Raw genomic sequence first — 20724 nt, 5'->3', positions numbered from 1 at the left:
CCAAAATGGCGCCTAAGTACATTAAGTATTGGGGTGAGAGCATGGGGAGAAGAGGTACCAGTGTGTCAAAGTAAGTCCTGGAGGATCTTGTGGCCTTGGTGCTGTGGCATTGTGTCAATATGTGGTGAAATGGCCTCAGGACTCTATGCCCTAGTTATTTTGTAGTTTATAGACTCCCTTTGACTAAGTAGCTCACCAGCTGTGCAAGGCTGTGTTCCGCTGTCATAGGATCTATCTGCTCTAATATAGGCTTTTGTTAATGTGTAGTCCCTCAGGATTGTAGAAGGGAGACCTATATCACACACAGACTCCTACTGTTCTTCACCAGGATTTGAAAGGCACACCAGATACCTGTTAGCCAGAGGACAAAAGGAAAGATTTTGGGGAGGGCCACAAGCTACATCTGGAGGTAACACCTCCATTATTTTTTTCTAGTGCTTTCCCAAGCATCAACATGGTAAACCTGACCTGATTCTTGTAAGTTTCACACTTAACCCTTGGGTTCCAAAGAACAGCAGAAAAACAGACTAATGTTGTGTCAGTTCACTCAGTTTTCCCAAGCATCAGAAATGAGCAGCTGCAGAGGCACTGGAGCTGACTTACTGCAGACTTGAGCAGTCACGATTACGTAAGTTACACTTCATGTTTGGTAGGTTTTCTCTGCAATCATAAGGGCCATAAACTTAATTTAAAAAAAACCCAAAAGCTTAAAATCTGCAGAAATTGGCTGCTTATATCCTCAAACTCACTAGAGAGAACTTCACACTCACTGGTAGTAAATAGGTAAATGGATGTTTCAATGTCCATCCTCCAGATGATGCACAGTGGGAGCTTGCAACATTGTTTCTAGATTTGGAAGAGTGAAATCTTAGCTGTCCAAACTGTTGGGAATTGCGTTAGAGGTTGGATTTGGTGTTGTGTGCTTAGCAATGCGGAAATTCTAGTTTGCCACCTGCTAAAGGTGGGGGAGACTGCAGGGTTATCAGTTTCATCTCTCAGAAGGGGTGATGCTGACAGAGGGTGAACCCGGTTTTTTTCCAGCATCGTTCTCTGCAGATTGTTCATAACTGCTGTTAACTGAACTCTGCTTAGCTCCCCAGACCAGATAACCACAAGGCCACTCCCAAGGCTCCTAGAGTGACAAAAATGAGCAGGGAGGACTCAGGATCCTTACACCTGAGCTCCCATCTTAAACACTCGACCAAATTCCCACAATGTCCTGAAGAAAGGTGGCCCCACCACACTTTGATATTCTACTCTGTGGGTTCCCTTTCCTGAAAGCCTCCTCCTGATCTTAACCCTTTGGACACCAGCATTTTCCAGAAAACCAGCCAGACTACAGAGTATTTACTATGAGGTATGCAGCTGTCCGCAGTCTCCAAGGGGTTAACTTAGCCCTGATCTCTAAATAAACCACACCAAGTGTATTTTTGTTTTAATCTCTAGATTTTCCCCACTTTTTTGTAGGCAAGACTTTAAGCTCACTTGGTGGCTTGCCCTGATCCTGCTATAAAATCTCAAAAGCACGGGTGCATATACAAGAGAGACTGAATGTGAGGCCAGTGGAAGAGCTTGTAGCTGGGGAGATAGTGTCCCTCTTAGTAGCTTGGAGATGGGGTCATACACTTTAGCACTTGGACACCCTTGTCTTGGTGCCATGTAATACTGTCTCCTGCACTGAAATAGAAGGGTAATGGGGCCTGCAATATGGGGACCTAGAGGATATATCTGAGTCCTGGTACTGCTGCAAGTACGATCAAGAACAATGAGGTTGCAGTGAAGTGAATTATTGGCACCCTCTTGTGGTAAATGCTTGTTCCTAACAGGCAGTGCCTTATTTTTTAACATGGGAAACACCTGAGATGCTTAGTAGGTGTGATATGTTGTATAAGAGTGAATCAGACAGAATGGGGGAGAAGGTCTCTGAGGCCTGGTCTACACTACATGGTTAGGTTGACATAAGCTGCCTTGTGTTGATCTAGCTTTGGAAGTGTATTCAGTTAAATTACGCTCTCACCGATGTAAGTGTCTCTCTGCGCCGATTTAGTAACACCACCTCCCGGAGCAGCATAGAGTCACTGGTGATGTAATTGGGTCAACGCAGTATCAGTGCGCACAACTGTTCCTGGCTTTCAGGAGCCATCCCACAATGCCCGACCCTGACAATACAATCTATACAAGCGCGCCTGATGAGGGCGCACACCGCTGATGCAAGGAGTCAAGTGTGCACACACAAGCGGTGTGGTGGCTGTATGTCAACGTCAGTTAGGTCGACATAATTTTATAGTGTAGATATGGGATGAGACTTCGTGGTGTTACTTGATGGTTTAAGCTGAGGGTCTTGCATGCACACAAAACTCCAGCTTGTGCTAGGGAAAGGGGCCTCTGTGCTCTAAACTTGCCTCTGTGTTTTGTGCTGGTGAAACATGGGTCTTTGATAAAGTTATTTCTGCTTTTGGACTGTGGAGGCAGTCAACAAGGTTAAAGTATGATCTGAGCCTGAAAGCTAGAATCTCCTGAGTTCTAAGTTCAGCTTGACCATTGCTTCAGGTCACATAGCTGTCAACTCTCTTCACCTCTCTGTGTTTCTGTTTCCACATCTGTAACACAAGAGTGACAATTCTAAGCTCACTGGGGAGTCATGAACTTGACTATATTTCTAAGGTGCCTGTTACCTTGGTATCTTGGTTAAGTGTAAAGCTCTTTGGAAATAGAAACTCCCATGCAAGTGTTAAATATCATTCATAAATTCAGCCCCATATTGATAAATGGGATGTGGAATAGATAGTGTTTGGTTTTTGGAACTTAATGATTAAATTTCCTAATATTTTTTCACTGTTTAAAAAAAAATCCATCTCCCTTTTCCTATGTGGCTAGTCGAAGTCACAAAGTTGCTGTGAGGTCTAATTAATTAACATGAATTTGGTTTGAAATCCTTGGATGAATGATGCTAAAGAAATGCAAAACATTGTTCTATTCCAGAGATGGGATATGCCAAACTTTAGACTAAATTCAGTCTTTCTACACAGGATAATAAAACACTGGACCAGAGAGATGTACCTTTGTACTCAATTTAATAACAATACTTTGGACTTCTATAGCAACACCCCCCACCCCACCCCCCGTGGAACGCAAAGCACTTTGCAAACATTAAGCCCTGGGAGGTGGATGAAATGTTATCTTCAGTTTATACGTGGAAAAACTGAGGCACACACAGAAAGGGGAAATGGCCTGCCCAGGATCACACAGTGAGTCCAGTGGTGCAGCTAGGAATTTAGGCATACTGATTTCCAGTCTCAAGTTCTGTCCACTAGGTCACCTTGCTATTGAATTCTGAAGTGTAATTATCAGGTATGTTTCTTTCAAAATGGCATGACTGATCTGTCTGTCAGTGATTTCTTTGACTCATGGTAACTAATGACTCCTCAGAGGTGCTGAGCGCTTGCAGCTTCCATTGGATTAAATGGAAGTTGCAGGAGCTTAGCATCTCTGATGTCCAGGCCTTTTGGGTCATATGTGATCTTTGGTTCATGACAGAGCTGCCATTCATGTCAATGGCTGTGAGTGCCTGATCCTGGTCGGGTGCTGTGGGGCCTTAACATACAAGCATTTTTAGATGTGTCCATCAGGTGGCACTGTAACATCACTCTTCTTTTCCCTCTTCTTTGCAGACTGGCTCTTCTCCTGGAACTGAGAATGTCGTGTCTCGGGAGCCACTGGTGAGTTCATCGAGATGCAGAATATAATTTCCTTTCAAACTATTAAACTGAGTTTTACAAATTATTCCCTTAGTTGAACCATTTTGCATGAGTACTTTCTCTCTTCTTAGGCGCACGTGTTGTGCTGAGAGAAAAAGTCTAAACCATCCCATGCTGCCCTGCTGGTGACCTCTGAATTATGACCTTTGCCCATCACCTCCTGCTTTTTCAGGGGTTAGTTGTGGGTCAGTCAGTCCTCCTTGCTTTTCTGAGCCCTGGGCTGTCTTAAATGTGCATAGTGTGTGCTGTTGATCAGTGTGTATTAGTGAGGAGTCTGAACCCATTGAAGAAAAACCTCTGAGACATGATTTGAGCTTGGGTCCTGAAGGTTACTGTCCAATAAAACTAACCTCCCTGTTCAGAAACCTCATCCCAAGTTGACTGTATGCTCAAATAAGCCAGGAGTGAACTCAGAAGTTGCTGGCAGAAGGTATTGCATGTGAGCCAATGTTTTGACTTGTACTGTTTTGGAAAGGGCTCTGGGATTTGTGTGTGTGATGATAACCATGAGAAACTTCATCTTCTTACAGTGCGGTGGGTTGGGAATTGAGCCACCATTTTTCTCTCCTGGGCTGCAATAACTTCATATTACCATCTCCTGGTTTCTCGCCTTGGCCCTCTAGCGCAATCAAAACACTGCTAAAATAATTGTCCCCTCTGCTGCTCTAAACAACACATCACTCCTCTCTTTAAGTCTCTTCAGTAGCTTACCCCCGGTGCTGTTTTCAGTGGGAGTTCGGGGTGCATGAGGAATGTGGGACCAGGCTCTCTGTCTGTAACGGTAAGCCCCAACTGCTTTCTGTAAGGGCCCTGCATTGGTAACATTAAAACCTCTTGTGTCTTGGATTCTTTGGCTGGAGCATCCAGGAGCTGAATTTTAAAGGAAGGAAGCATTTCTTTAGAGACGGTGAGTTAGAAAGTGGGGCTAAAGACACATCTTATAGAAGGGTTGCTGCTCATGGACTGGTAAATTTGGAAATCTGAGCACACAAGCCTTGTAATGAACATTCCTCTTGCCTCATACCACTGTGAGCATGTCCTAATTGGTTGAAGCTCCCTGTGCCAAGATTTGCCCTCTCTGTTGTTTCTTGCTGATGTCCTGTTCTTTGAGAGTGTATTTTTCCAGGAAGCCCAGAGCAGGCTGCAAATCCTCACAGCTGGCACTGGTCTAGAAGTCACTCTCTCTCCAGGCCAACTCTAACATTATCTTCTATTTAATTAATATATTTTCTCCTCTTTATACAGAGCTATATAAGTGTTCAGAGGAAAGAAAACAGCTATATATGTTTCAGAGTAACAGCCATGTTAGTCTGTATTCGCAAAAAGAAAAGGAGGACTTGTGGTACCTTAGAGACTAACCAATTTATTTGAGCATAAGCTTTCGTGAGCTACAGCTCACTTCATCGGATGCATATTGTGGAAAGTGTAGAAGATCTTTTTATACACACAAAGCATGAAAAAATACCTCCCCCCACCCCACTCTCCTGCTGGTAATTACCTCCCCCCACCCCACTCTCCTGCTGGTAATAGTTATTACCAGCAGGAGAGTGGGGTGGGGGGAGGTATTTTTTCATGCTTTGTGTGTATAAAAAGATCTTCTACACTTTCCACAATATGCATCCGATGAAGTGAGCTGTAGCTCACGAAAGCTTATGCTCAAATAAATTGGTTAGTCTCTAAGCTATATATGTGTGGGTGTGTATATAGATATAAAATATAAATAACAAAGAACCCCAAAATTAACTCTGATCACATAATGGTGAATCCTGCATTTGGGGTAATCAGAGCCCTGTTGAAAGGTGGAGCCTTTCTCCTTATTTTTTAATTAATTTTGTATATTAAACTCTCTGAGCCTCTGTCACATCTGCTTAGGAGTCATTATTGCTTAGCTGAGTATCTGTAGAAGCCTTATTAAATGAACAGTTCAGTTCTGTGAGCCAGATTACATACCCCACGCTCTCTTCTGCAGCTCCTGCACCTCCATGAAAATGCCCGCTCCCCCCATGTATACGGTGGGGCTTGGGCCCAGCAACAGCCTTGTAGGCAGATGGAACCTGTCACAGGCTTGGACGTGCTCTGCACTACCTCAGTGGCTACACAGGGTCCATCCTATAGTTCCCTTCTCCCAGGGACACTTCAACAAAAAAGTGAGTCTGAGATCATGCAACAAAACCCCCTTCTTGGGGCTTGGTTTAATGAGAAAGCAACAGTCTCTTTTCCCCACCTCTCAGCAGGACATATTCAGTCTCTCCCAGCCTCGCCATCTGGGCAAACACAGTTCTTCTCCCCTGATATCTCCTTAGGTTGTTCAACACTAAACATAAACTCCAGCCTCCTCAGCTGTGTCCCAGTCCTCTTCCCACTAGAGGGGTAGGGGATTCCCACAACCGCTTTCTGGGTCACAGTCTCACTCAATTCCAGACTGCTTTTCAGAGTCCCTTTTCCGGAGCTCAGCTTCTGCTCTACCAGCCCTTCACTGATCCTGGGTGGGTCTTTCCAGCCACTGCTGACCCCTAGGCCATCCCACCTTACTGCTGAGCTCCCAGCTCTATTTGTTTTGCTCCACACAATTAATTACTACAATTAAACTCCTTTCCAGAAGGCCCTCAAACTCTTTTTGAAACTTTTTTTAAACTGAATTAATTGTCCCACACTGGGGGTGTGCTGATAAGGCACAGGTGCACTAGTCCTAGCTCACCCTTACAGGCCAGTCATCCTGTGACAGCACAATACTGTAAAATGTTCACATAAACAGCAGAACAAAATTTGGCTCTAATCCACAAGTGGGCTGTATGTTGGGCAGGGAGCTCTGCATCCGGGCTTAGCCCCACTCACTTCAGGGTTGGTATAAAGCAACAGAAGAGGGAGGCCTGTTTTCATAGACTCGTAGAAGAGAAAAGAATTGTCACCAAAATCTGCTGAGTACCTCCAAATCCCTTTGACTTCATTGGGGACTGCTCAGCAGGTCACAGGATGGGTTCTCGCTGAAATGGAGGGAGGAGAGTGCTTTCATGGATAGCTGTGGGGTAAGAAGGTAGAAGGCAGGCATCTTATGCCAAGGCAGCAAATGCCATGTTAGGGTCTAATCCTGCTTGCATTTTGCATGTGACTTGAATGGGGCTAGCCAAGCACTCAACCCCGCATGGTGCTAAATGGTGCATGCTACCTGCTGAGCACCCTTCACCCCACTAGTTTCAGCAAGAGAGCAGGCTCAGGCTTGTTGATTTCAGTGGGAGCTGCTGGTGCTCAGTATCTTGCAGGAGGCATTCCTTATTCTGCAGGATCAGACAAACAGGATATGCATGCTCTCTGATGCATGATGGGCTTTTACAACACAGCTTGTCAGGGTTATTGGGGGTTTGCAAGGTGGAACCATACCAAATGATTTCATACTGGTCTCCTTACAGCCATTGCATACTTCCAATTTCAGCCACTTGTGACCTGAGTGCGATTGGAACAACTAAACTGGAGGCCGGGGGCTCCTTGTCCCATTATTAATCCCTTGAGCTGTCCAGTCCTCTTATGATAAACTGTCCACGTTTAAAAAATCCTCTCTAATGAGAGGTCGTTGTGGTAGAGCATTGATAGTGGGGAATGGACAGGGGGCGGGCGAAGCTGTAATTTTTGCAGCGACGAGCGGACACTCATTTCCCTGCTGTCCGTCTTGGCCCATTAAAATTTGCCTTGTAGCTCTGTGGTGGGAAACGTAACCTTGTGTTACAGAGTGTCAGCATCTCGCTCCGCTGCTGTTTACAGCTGCATTTGTCATCACTGGTGTGGGATCAACCTCTCCTTGAGTCCGGCTGATCACTGTCACTGCTGGGTCCCTTTTTGCTGCCCCCGGCTTTTGTTTGTGCAGCCATCTCCCATAATGCTCTGAGTACATGTGGAATTTGAATAGGTTTGTCTTTTTGTAGCCACTGAAAGCGAAGTCCTGGGATGTGTAAAAGACCTAATTACAGAGAACAAAACCCTGCTCTGGGTTAAAATATCAGAACTTTCCTTTCCTCTTTTTTGTTCCTTTTCTATCCTTCTCCTTTTTCTTTAGTCTTCTCTCTCTCATTCCTTTTTTCATTCTCCTTTCTCCTCTTTCTCTTTTAATCTATCTTCTTTTCTTGGTCTCTCGGCAGTCACATTGTGTAGCCTTTTAAATCTAACTTGCCATCCCAGAAGTGTTTCTCAATAGCTCTCCAGTGTGTTTGATGTCAGGATCTGGTTTCTGCCAAACCTACAGCAGCAGCATAAGTAGGGATTGTAAAGTTCACACACGCACACAGATATCCAGTCTCCTGACCTGAACCTAGGTTGGGAGAGAACCTGAAAAACCAGAGCCATTATTTTTTTGCTGTCTTTAAAAGCACTTAAGTGAGGTCCTTCCACAAGTTGCTTGAGTACTTGCTCCCCACCTGCTGTTTTGTGTCTGGAAGAAGCACTGTTTGTAAATGTAAATCGCTGAACCGGTTTCTAGTGAGGACTCTTGGCATGGAGAACAGGATATTTTTCCTCCCGTCCCTTAGCAGTTCCACCTTTTCTTGTGTTTGCAGAATCACTTAGCTTTTCTCTTTTTCTTGTCACTGTGGTGTTTCCCCTTTTGTTTCATGTAGCAGGTGATGGGCTTAGGCATTGGAGCATGGGCATTGCTTAATGGGCCCAGGCAGAGTATATTGTAAAGAGGGTTATTATTGCTGTAGAATGTAGAGTGTAGAATTAGCTGATACCCGTTGAAGTCCTAAGCCTTTCATGCACCCCTTCTGGCTCATCATCCTTTCATCTTCTCCTTCCCCTTTAGTAGTTGCCATGATACTTATACAGCCCCTTCCATCTAAGGATCTCCAAGCACTTCATAGACCTTAGTTTGTTAATTCTCATAACATTCCTGTGAGGTGTATAAGTGGTATCTCCATTTTACAAAAGAGCAAACTGAGACACGGATTAAATGCCTTGTCCAAGTTCATGCAGCAAGATGGTGGCAGAGTTAGGAATAGAATCCAGAATCCCAGTCCCCTGCTCCAATAACTAGACCACATCCTCATCTAGGTGCTTCACTGTGCACTTACCTATGTGTTCAGGAAAGCTTCTGGCTGCTTTATCTGCAGTGCTATTTTTGAGTTAACATGGGAAGGGAGTGCTTTAAAGTGATATTCATTGCTGTACTCCAAGCCTTTCCGAGTGTAGGCTGCAAAACAGTCTACTCTGGAACCATCTGAATTTCCTGGGGGAAATATATTTTGCTGCCTGTTAGAACATGGGGACAGTTTGGCTTCATTGTTTTTATAGGGTTGCCGCTTTAATTTTTCCTTTTTCTTTTTTTCACTGTTTTCATGTGAATTAAAATAAATTTGAGAGGGGGGAAGGAGAATTAAACAGTTCTATCCACAATATTTTCCAGGCTCTTAATCCTACAAGTTGATCTCACAGCTACAGTCAACAAGTTTGGTGTTTGTATCTGGGTTTGATTTCCTGGACCATTAGTGAGGTTCGGTTCAGTTCACAGCGGTAATGTTTATATTGGGATCCTGACACTACAGTTGACTTGAGGAAGGATGTTTAGAGGAACTTGTGTGAGCCAAGGCCTGGTTGTGCTTTCAGATCAGAGACCAGTGCTGGCACCGTATGTTAACAGAGATGCCCATGTGGCAGGAGTGTATTGGATGATCCAGGATGTACTATGGTTACCATAAAGGGTGGTCTGCACATGTGATGATGCTTGCAATGCAGGAATTGGAGAATGGGATGTGAATCCTTTTCCTAGTGGGTTGTTGGTTTAATCTGGACCACCTTTGTGGTGATCAGAAGTTATTTGAGAGATACCCTGGTGTCCTGTGTGGAACGAGTCCGTGGTCTCAGTCCAGTTCCTAGGGGAGAGATGCCTGTATCATGGTCATATTTCATCCCTGCAGTCTCCCTCTATTATAGTAAATGTTTAGGTTTGCTGGGCGATTATGCTGTCTGTCACTTTGTTGGAAGTCTGAGCAGAGGTGCCAAAGGCTGAAGGGGTCATGGAGACTGACTTGATCTCTCGCCCTGAGAAGGGGCTCTCAAGGACATGGATGAGGTGTGTATGAGGAAGCTTGCCCTGCCGCTACCCATTCTGTAAATGCTTTGTGGGCAAACAGGACTTCAGTCTCCTGGGCTGTCTGGCGCCTTTCCATGAGCCTTAAATATTCTTTCTAAAAGCATCTTGGGGCGCAGATGGATCTCGGTCATTTTGTGTGAGCACAGAGTATCTGGGAAGGACAGTTAGATTCCTGGGTGCTCCCAGTGCCAAAGGTTTTGTCAGAGCCATGTGAATGAACAACAAAACCAGTAAAAAGCATAGTAAATATTTATGCTGGGTAAACCCTCTGGGAACAGAAACTGGAGCTAGGATGCTGGACTTGCCCCATGATTTATATCCTCTCTCAGTTGGCTGGATTTGAGCATCTAGCATTCAGTGGCAGACAAAACAGTGTGTTTAGGCCCTTCCTGTTTCATCTCCCCATTCCCAGCTTTGCTCATTACCTGTAGCTCCTTCCTTTATGGATGAGGCTGAGGGAGAGTTTCAATTAGAGTTGTGTGGGAGAAGCTAAGGGCTTGAACCCAAAGTCTGAGCACCTTCAGCTCAAACTGAAGTCAGTGGAAGTTGTGGGTACTTGGGACCAAACAGGATCAGGCTATTCAGTCCTGGGCCCTTAATTACATGAACAAGCCCATTGAACTGAATGGGTAAGAGCTGCAGAATTGGGCTTAAAGCCCTGATGCTGCAAGGTCTTGACTGTCTTCAGTGAAGCCAATTATAGTTCAGAGCATTCAGCATCTCTCAGGATCAGGGCCCAAGCTTGTTGCTGTTTTTCTGAATGAATCATTAAGTGCATACAAAATCCAAGAAGTGAAAATTAAAAGGTGATACAGAATAAAGGGCCTTCTACAGTGTTTTTCAAACGTGGTCATTGTGGCCGCATGCAGCCACCAGGGGATTTTTCTGCAGCCCTGAAAGCCTCCTGGGTTGACATGTGGGGTGGGAGGAACAAGCAGCGCCCAGCTGTTGCTCCTGGCTGCCCTGGTGTTTGCTGGCACCGCCAGCAATGGATCAGTGCCCTCCACCACACAGCCTCCTGGGGGCTCCGGGCAGTGCCTCTGCAGACATGTGGGGCCAGTGTGTGTGTTGAGCGGGCTTCAGCCCTTGGGCTCTGGTTCTGGGCTTCAGCCCAGGTCAGCGTGGCTTGGGCTTGGAAAAATTGTCAGAATGGCCACCAGCAGGGGTTAGTGGCCACACGCTGAGGCCACCAAAAAAATGGCCCTAAGAACTAGGGTTGTCGATTAATCGCAGTTAACTCATGCAATTAACTCAGAAAAATTAATTGCGATTAATCGCACTGTTAAACAATAGACTACCAATTGAAATGTATTAAATATTTTTGGATTTTTTTTACATTTTCAAATATATTGATTTCAATTACAACACAGAATACAAAGTGTACAGTGCTCACTTTATATTATTATTTTTTATTACAAATGTTTGCCCTGTAAAAATGATAAAAGAAATATGATTTTTCAATTTCCCTCATACAAGTACTGTAGTGCAGTCTCTTTATCTGAAAGTGCAACTTACAAATGTAGATAATTTTTTTTGTTACATAACTGCACTCAAAAATAAAACAATGCAAAACTTTAGACCCTACAAGTCCACTCAGTCCTACTTCTTTTTCAGTTAATCAGTAAGACAAACAAGTTTGTTTACATTTATGGGAGATAATGCTGCCCACTTCTTGTTTACAATGTCACCAGAAAATGAGAACAGGCGTTCTCATGGGACTTTTGTAGCAGGCATTACAAGGTATTTATGTGCCAGATATGCTAACCATTAGTATGGCCCTTCATACTTCGGCCACCATTCCAGAGGACATGCTTCTATCTGATGATGGGCGTTAAAAAAATAATGCGTTAATTAAATTTGTGACTGAACTTCTTGGGGGAGAATTGTATGTCCCCCTGCTCTGTTTTACCCATATTCTGCCATATATTTCATGTTATAGTAGTCTTGGATGATGACTCAGCATATGTTCATTTTAAGAACACTTTCGCTGCAGATTTGACAAAACACAAAGAAGGTACCAATGTGAGATTTCTAAAGATAGCTACAGCACTTGACCCAAGATTTAAGAATCTGAAGTGCCTTCCAAAATCTGAGAGGGACGAGGTGTGGAGCATGCTTTCAAAAGTGTTAAAAGAGCAATATTCCAATGCAGAAACTACAGAACCCGAACCACCAAAAAAGAAAATCAACCTTCTGGTGGTCGCCTCTGACTCAGATTATGAAAATGAACATGTCAATCTGCACTGCTTTGGATTGTTATCGAGCAGAACCCGTCATCAGCATGGACGCATGTCCTCTGGAATGGTGGATGAAGCATGAAGGGACATATGAATCTTTAGTGCATCTGGCACGTAAATATCTTGCGACATCAGCTACAACAGTGCCATGCGAACGCCTGTTCTCACTTTCAGGTGACATTGTGAACAAGAAGCAGGCTACATTATCTCCTGCAAATGTAAACAAACTTGTTTGTCTGAGCGATTGGCTGAACAAGAAATAGGACTGAGTGGACTTGTAGGACTAAAGATTTACATTTTTCTATTTTTGAATGCAGTTATTTTTTGTACATAATTCTGCATTTGTAAGTTCAACTTTCATGATAAAGAGATAAATGGTATTGTTTAACAGTGCAATTAATTGTGATTAATTTTTTTAATCGCTTGACAGTCCTATTAAGAACCCCTGATAGGAGCTTTTGAAAGTCTCTCCTCTGCCTGAAACTGGCCTTCAGAGTGAATGCAAGGAAAGGATTTCCATTGGAAAGCTTCTTGCTTTGACTAACTAAAACTCAGTCTCACTCAGGACACATGCACAGTTAGGGTCTTCAGACTTTTTCAAGTTTCAGAATCGTAGTCTGTGTTTCGGGATTAGCAATAGTGCGCAGCCTTCTTGGAAGGAATTCTCAGCTTTTGAAAGCTGCTAGGAGACAAAGTATTCTGGAGAGGACCTTGTGCCCTCATTCTCTCCCCCTCACACCTTTTATAGTTTACAATTAAAAACAAGATTTATGCTTATTTGCTACACAAATTTTCTTTCTGCCACAACGTGTTTGTTTGAACAGTCCAGAGTGGCAGCCTGCATTGAGTGATTCTCTACAAGTAAATCTATCCAGAGGGGATTCCCAGACAGCCAGAGTCAGCAGGCAACTAACTTATAGCCCCCAGCGAAACATTAGTCAAGATAATTTACCACTGTCAGCCAGAGAAAGACACTATCAGCTTCGTGACCTCATGTACAGGCAGTAACCCTAATGGTGCGATAATGCTTCAGTTTGTTTGGGGAGTTCCTGGGTATATTGCTGTGGATTTCCAATGCTGGAGGATGATTCCATCAGGTCTTAGAGGGCAATAGCAGTGCAGGTTTCAGGCCAGGAAGGGGGAGTTCGACGTGTGTTGCTACATTATGCAATATCCTTTGGTTTGCTGCAGAGAGAATGCTTTAATTTATCAATCAATTTTCTGTTGTGTTTGACCTTTGGATGAGGGTTTTTTTTTTTTATTTGGCCTGGTTTTGTCTCTTATTGCTGAGTGTTCATTTACTTTTTTTTTTTTTCTGGTTCATGCAAAATGTACTCTCTTAATTTGTCGATTCCTTTTACTGTGTTTTTAGACAAATATACATATGCAACATGCAGGCACAAATGTACTTACAGAGCATAGTTAAAGAACTCTGTCAGGTCACTTTAGGCCCCAGATCTGCAATCAATAGGAAGGTTTTCTTGAAATTATTTTAAAACTCAATTACAGTAGAATCTCAGAGTTACGAACACCAGAGTTACGAACTGACTGGTCAACCACACACCTCATTTGGAACCGGAAGTACACAATCAGGCATCAGAGACCAAAAAAAAAAAAAAGGCAAATACAGTACAGCACTGTGTTAAGTGTAAACTGCTAAAAAAAAATCCATAAAGAGAAAATTAAAAAAAAAGATTCGACAAGGAAACTGTTTCTGTTCTTGTCCATTTAAATTAAGATGGTTAAAAGCAGCATTTTTCTTCTGCATAGTAACGTTTCAAAGCTGTATTAAGTCAATGTTCAGTGGTAAACTTTTGAAAGAACAACCTTAATGTTTCATTCAGAGTTACGAACATTTGAGTTACGAACAACCTCTATTCCCAAGGTATTCATAACTCAGTTTCTACTGTAAGTATTTTTGTGTAAATGTCACTCATCTTCCTCCTCTTGCTGTGTTTATAACCCAAACATTGCAGCATTGTGCTAGTGCATCAGACATGGAAATCTGCTGCCATTTTAACATATGTAGTAGTATTGAAGGGCCTACACAGGTTGGGGTCCCATCATGATAGGTGCTGTACAGACATATAACAAAAAGAAAAGGAGGACTTATGGCACCTTAGAGACTAACAAATGTATTTGAGCATAAGCTTTCGTGAGCTACAGCTCACTTCACTGCAGCTCACAAAAGCTTATGCTCAGATAAATTTGTTAGTCTCTAAGGTGCCACAAGTCCTCCTTTTCTTTTTGTGGATACAGACTAACACGACTGCTACTCTGAAACCAGACATATAACAATGACAGTCCCTGCCCCAGAGAGTTTACAATCCAAAAGACCATTCAAAACAGGGGGATAAGACAAACAAGCAGGCTGAGGGGTGAGGGGGGGGGAGACAGTAACAAATTATAGGATGTGCAAAATGCTTAGTCATTCAATAGCAGTGGTCATAAATCATCACCTGCCTAGTTGTCATCAGCTTGCACTTTTCTATATGCGTTTTGGCAGAGTTGAGTTTTGAGGAGGGAAATTGACTAAGCTTTTTCTTCTTCAGGCAAACAGCATTAATGGTCAAAAGTTGATTAGACTTTTAAAATTATTTTAAAATAATTTTTATACTCAAAGGTGTTCAAACACAGGTGAGGAAATTAATTTTTAAATTGTCAGGCCGGAAATGTCAAAACGTAGGTGTTGAATGTAAGGCATCTAAATAAGTGGTTTGACCTTCAGCGGTGGTGAGCCCCCATAGCTCCTACTAACGGGCAGTGGGTGCTCCGGTTGCTCAGCTGCTCTGATAATCAGCCCACTTTTTGAGTGCATGCTAGGCACCCAAATTCAAAGTTTTTGGCAATCATTTTCAATCTGACAGTGTTCCTTTAATCATGATGAATTTCACTATGCTTGTACGATGCTTTTGAGGTGTAAAGTTCTCTATACCTGCTAAGCATTCTTACCGTTGGAGTGTTGAGCTGCCAGCTGGTGAGTCTGTGTTGCTTGGCAGCCCCACTCACTGCCTGCCCAGCAAGAGTGGGAGCCTTTTGTAACATGCATCCTGTCTGTTGAAAAGGGCATCTATTAATTCTGCACAGGTGATGGCGCGCGGCAATGTGGCGCCTGCACTGCATACACTTGGGTAATGACGTGTTGTGGGATCAAGGTGAGATAATGGTATCTTTCCAAACATGAGTGTGGAGAATGTGCTGTGTGCAGCATGGCTTATAGAGGGCAGCATCCACTCATGATTCCTCTTGCATAGAGGAAGAGACACCAGCCTCAAAACTTCACCGCATCTGCTGCTTTTCCAGCCTCTTGAAAGAACTCTATGCAGGAGTCTTGCTCTTCAGGGAGTCATTTGCTTCCAGATTATTTAATTCCCACCATGAAACCTTTCCCTTGAGAATCTTAACTCTCCCCCTGTCTCTAGTGCTCCTGGGCAGTTGGACTCTGCTGCTGTGCTCAGACACATGTTGCCTTTATCAATTTTTAACTTAATCAGAGAGGGCTAATATGATGACTGGTGGGTAAAATAAGACAAGAAACTATGAGAAAAATTCAACTCCCAAACTACACCTACCTGCAAATATTTCACACTTTCCTTGATTTTGTCTCCCCTCTCGCTTTTACTCAGGGGAACACGAATCCTTCCATGTCCCTGAAAGGGCTTAGTTCAGTGCCTAATGGACAAGTGTCCACCTCGCCATAACTATTATCATGGTTGACTCCCTTGTTGACCATCAAGGATTGAATGAGTTGCAGAGACGTGAGCTCTCGTCCAGTAATAACAAATGGCAATTTCCACCTGAAGATTTCAAAGTGCTTTACAAAGCCATTAGAAAAGGAGTACTTGTGGCACCTTAGAGACTAACCAATTTATTTGAGCATAAGCTTTCGTGGCTTATGCTCAAATAAATTGGTTAGTCTCTAAGGTGCCACAAGTACTCCTTTTCTTTTTGCGAATACAGACTAACACGGCTGTTACTCTGAAACCTTACAAAGCCATTGAAACTCACAACAGGTCCCTTGGCAGGTGGGTTAGTAGCGCTATCCCTCTGTTGAAGGTGGGGTCACTGAGGCACAGAGAGATGGAATGACTTGTCCAAGGATCACCAAGCACTTTACAAGATAAATATACAGGAATCATGCCACCAATGTAATGCAGCCATATCTTACATAAATTAAGTTGTCATGGCATAAGAGGGAAGATCCTTTCATGGATTGAGAACTGGTTAAAAGACAAGGAACAAAAGGTAGGAATAAATGGTAAATTTTCAGAATGGAGAGGGGTAACTAGTGATGTTCCCCAAGGGTCAGTCCTAGGACCAATCCTATTCAACTTATTCATAAATGAGCTGGAGAAAGGGGTAAACAATGAGGTGGCAGAGTTTGCAGATGATACTAAACTGCTCAAGATAGTTAAGACCAAAGCAGACTGTGAAGAACTTCAAAAAAAATCTCACAAAACTAAGTGATTGGGCAACAAAATGACAAATGAAATGTAATGTGGATAAATGTAAAATAATGCACATTGGAAAAAATAACCCCAACTATACATACAATATGATGGGGGCTAATTTAGCTACAACTAATCAGGAGAAAGATCTTGGAGTCATCGTGGATAGTTCTCTGAAGGTGTCCACGCAGTGTACAGCAGCAGTCAAAAAAGCAAATGGGATGTTGGGAATCATTAAAAAAGGGATAGAGAATAAGGCGGAGAATATCTTATTGCCTTATATAAATCCATGATATGCCCACATCTTGAATACTGTGTATAGATGTGGTCCCCTCATCTCAAAAAAGATATACTAGCATTAGAAAAGGTTCAGAAAAGGGCAACTAAAATGATTAGGGGTTTGGAACGGGTCCCATATGAGGAGAGGTTAAAGAGGCTAGGACTTTTCAGCTTGGAAAAGAGTAGACTAAGGGGGGATATGATAGAGGTATATAAAATCATGAGTGGTGTGGAGAAAGTGAATAAGGAAAAGTTATTTACTTGTTCCCATAATATAAGAACTAGGGGCCACCAAATGAAATTAATGGGTAGTAGGTTTAAAACAAATAAAAGGAAGTTCTTCTTCACTCAGTGCACAGTCAATCTGTGGAACTCCTTGCCTGAGGAGGTTGTGAAGGCTAGGACTATAACAGGGTTTAAAAGAGAACAGGATAAATTCATGGAGGTTAAGTCCATTAATGGCTATTAGCCAGGATGGGTAAGGAATGCTGTCCCTAGCCTCTGTTTGTCAGAGGGTGGAGATGGATGGCAGGAGAGAGATCACATTACCTGTTAGGTTCACTCCCTCTGGGGCACCTGGCATTGGCCACGGTCAGTAGACAGGATACTGGGCTGGATGGACCTTTGGTCTGACTCAGTATGGCCATTCTTATGTTCTTCTGTTCTCTGAGATGGAGGGCAGCAGCCAAGTTAATAGAATTTAAAAGGTTAGAGTTGGGAAAAACCTGAGATCAGGGGTTCCTTAATGGTTCATAGCGTGGGCCCTCTCCCACTCTCAGAACATTTCTGTGACAGCTGCAGCGATTGCTTACCTTGGGAATTCTCAAACATCTTCATGGATGGATGCTTCTCTCCTCCCATTCACAACTGCATAGACCATCTCCCTCCGATTCACAATTCTATAACATGCACAGCAGTGGCAGCTATAGAATCATAGGACTGGAAGGGACCTTGAGAGGTCTTCTAGTCCAGTCCCTTGCACTAAAGGTAGGACTAAGCATTGCCTAGACCATCCCTGACAGTCCCTATGGCAGTTGCTCACATGAAAAAGTAATGAATGGTAGGAGATACTGATATATATTTAGCTTTTATTAAAAATTATTACAAAATGGGAACAAGGAAAAGAAGCACCATTGTATGATCTGCTGGGACCATCACTAGGCCACAGTGAGAGGCACTGTATTCAATTAGCTGTTCTATCTCTCCTTGGCCAGTGCATTTACTAGTGCTTTGTAGAGTCTTGTTTTAAGTGGCTCCCACTTAAATGCCACAGTAATAATAATTCCACAGCCTAGTACATCTTGCTGTCAGGAAGTTTTCCTTTTTTTCAGCCTAAATTTCCTTAGTTCCATTCCGTCACTCCTGTTTATTCCCCCATGCCACCATAAATGAGCCCTTTCCTTCTTTAGCTTCTGTACCCTTCAGATGTTTGCAGACGGTTATCATGTTGTTTCTGCCTCTTTCCCCCTTCCCCCCATCCTGGTCTCTTAGCCAAGTTCTACATATTTAGCTCATTTATTCTTTCCTCATAAGTCAAGGCTGTAATTGACAGCCCTGACAGGGAGAGCCGCATTGGTTACACACATTGCCAACAGGATATAAATACTTTCTATGCAATGACTGAGAATTATAGTCAAGATTGTGATGAGCCCTCCCCGGGCCCTATTTTTGGTAATGCCTTTCTCAACACCAGGTTGCCTTGACCCCATACAACAATGGCTCAGTCTCTCACGTTGCTGGTAAGGGTCACCAAGCACTAGGTCCATCTCCATCGCTGGTCAGTTGTGACATCGAAGGTTTAAACCATCTGGGAGTCCAAATCAAGCTTGAATTTTCATGGAAGTATTGCCCCAGCCAGGAGCAGGAGCAGGGGTTGCCATACAGACACAAAGACAGAGATTCCAGCATTTGAACCTTGTGTGTCCAATGTTCAGCTGGTATGTTTGTCTACTGCGAGTACCAGGGCTTTGGAGCTGTGCTCCGGCTCCGCTCCAGCTCCGGGCAAAAACCTGCAGCTCCACTGCTCCAGAGCTGCTCAGCAGGCTCCACTCCAAAGCCCTGGCGAGTACGTTGCTGTGCAGAAGCTCTCAGCACTGGCAGGGCACTGCCATGCTGAGGCTTACAGAATTGACAAACGCACCCGGCATGGCCAAGAGAAGGCGCACAATGCAGCATTCCTGGCTGCCACTGCAGTTAAGAGGTGTAAGGGTCCTGCTGATACAAGCGGGAGCTAGGGGAAGGGCTGTTATCCATAACCTGTGAGGTGTTGGAATGGATAAAGGGGTAACCCTGTGCTGCGCACTACTGTGTAGGTACGCACAGCTCTGTTTTCAGCTGAGCAGATTTTGTTGTAGGTTGCCTTAGGTGACTTGTCTTCTCATATTTGCTGTACTTTCTGCGAGGAGATGGGTGTAGCAGGCACTAGTGTTGGGGAGCTGGGAAGTGGACGGTCTAGTTTTTAATACTGTGTTCTGTAAAGCTTCATACAATGCAGAGTCCCCACTGGGGCTAGTTCACAAACATTACATGTATTATTGCAAAGCATGCAACATAAGGAGGGCATTTTATGAAAGGGAATATCAGAGGAAACATTATAACCTTTAAGGGACCTTTATAGCCCTTCCATTATTATGGTTTAAATCTTGACATGGCCTTTATTTGCAATGATACTGGGACAGTAAAGAAGTGCATTTCTCCCCCCACCCAACCCCCAATCTCTTTCCCCATCCTCTTTTCATTCTTTTCTTCCACATCCTGTTCTGAATCTGTGGTGCAGAGATACAAATCATTAAACATGCAAGCAGTCAGAGAGCCAGGTTTCAGTTTGTGTGGAATCGGCCCCCTTTGACTCAGAAGTTAGAAACCAGATGACTCACTGTTATGCATGTTTGTTGTTTTACTAACTGTCATTTTGCAAAATACTGTTAAAGCTTCAAACCACTATTACTGGAGTTTGAGGTGGTGTGTGTGTTCATGGTTCTTTTGGAAGATTTTAAAAGTGATTGTAACTGAACTTTCTCTAAAGAGCTGAAAATTGCATGTATTGGCAATATAAAAATATGTAGGGATCCATTTTGTTCTGTTACCTGAAAAATATTGTCTGGATCAATTACTTGAAAAGCCCCCAGGTGCTAAACATCTGGTGGGGGTTGTAGGGCCCCTGTTTTGTGTTTTTTAATATATGCCCAAAGGAACAGGTTTCTGAAAAGGAAAGCAGACAGATGTTTTTCATTTGTAGAATTTTAAGGAATACATGCCATTCCTGCTTTTCTTTCTTATTTCTAACAAAATTCTAGTATTTCCTTTCTAGGAAGCCAGCAAACTTGAGGGTAGGTCCATGGCAGAATTCCATAGCAATAGGGAAAACCAAAAAAGATATCTAGAAATCTCTTATTTTCTAGTGATTCATTACTATTTGTACAGCAGCTCATATATTATAAATTCAATATGAATTGTTGTTGTTTTTATCTGCAGTACTTTCTAATTGTAAACAATAGAAATGCATTTTTATTTGTTAAATTCTGCATGCATGATTCTGAACTTTAACTCAGTGTAAATCTAGAGCCACTCTATCAAATCAGTGGGCTCAGGTTTGTGAGCTCAGAATCAGGCCCTTTGTGTGAAAACGGCACATTTCTGATGTAATCCACTTGTGGTTATGGATTTCCCCATAGTTTTCAGGCCCCCACCCTTTACAACCACTGTGTGCACTGCTCATGTTGTGATCTGTTGCAGCTCCTGTCACAACACAAAGAACTGTGACGTAGCCCTAGGGGCACTTACCAGCCTGTCACAGTGTATTAGAAAGTGACAAATTAGTGGCTAACTTTAAAGAAATAGTTTGTGGTTGGTGTCTCCTTTTAGATTGAGATGGAGCATCTCTCGGTTTAATGGCAAAACAGCCATTAGAAACCGAAAAAAGGGGC

The 20724-nt window shown here is 43.3% G+C and overlaps 1 protein-coding gene across 4 annotated transcripts in view; it reads left to right on the top strand.

The window, feature by feature from the left end:
• Window positions 1-20724, top strand: part of PEX14 (peroxisomal biogenesis factor 14) — a 158038-nt gene that overhangs the window by 13493 nt on the left and 123821 nt on the right. For 3 of the 4 annotated variants that reach the window (XM_073316932.2, XM_073316933.2, XM_073316931.2), the window contains exons 2-3: window positions 3672-3719; window positions 5728-5905. In XM_073316932.2, the coding sequence (XP_073173033.2) occupies window positions 3697-3719; window positions 5728-5905 (201 nt within the window). In that variant the 5' untranslated portion in view covers window positions 3672-3696. The remainder of the gene's footprint in view (window positions 1-3671; window positions 3720-5727; window positions 5906-20724) is intronic. The other variant, XM_073316934.2, reaches the window with a different exon arrangement.

This window comes from Lepidochelys kempii, chromosome 18, assembly GCF_965140285.1.
Source record: "Lepidochelys kempii isolate rLepKem1 chromosome 18, rLepKem1.hap1, whole genome shotgun sequence".
Taxonomy (NCBI): Eukaryota; Metazoa; Chordata; order Testudines; family Cheloniidae; genus Lepidochelys; species Lepidochelys kempii.
Note: the sequence above shows the minus strand (reverse complement) of the source record. Positions and strands in the feature narration are given on the sequence as shown.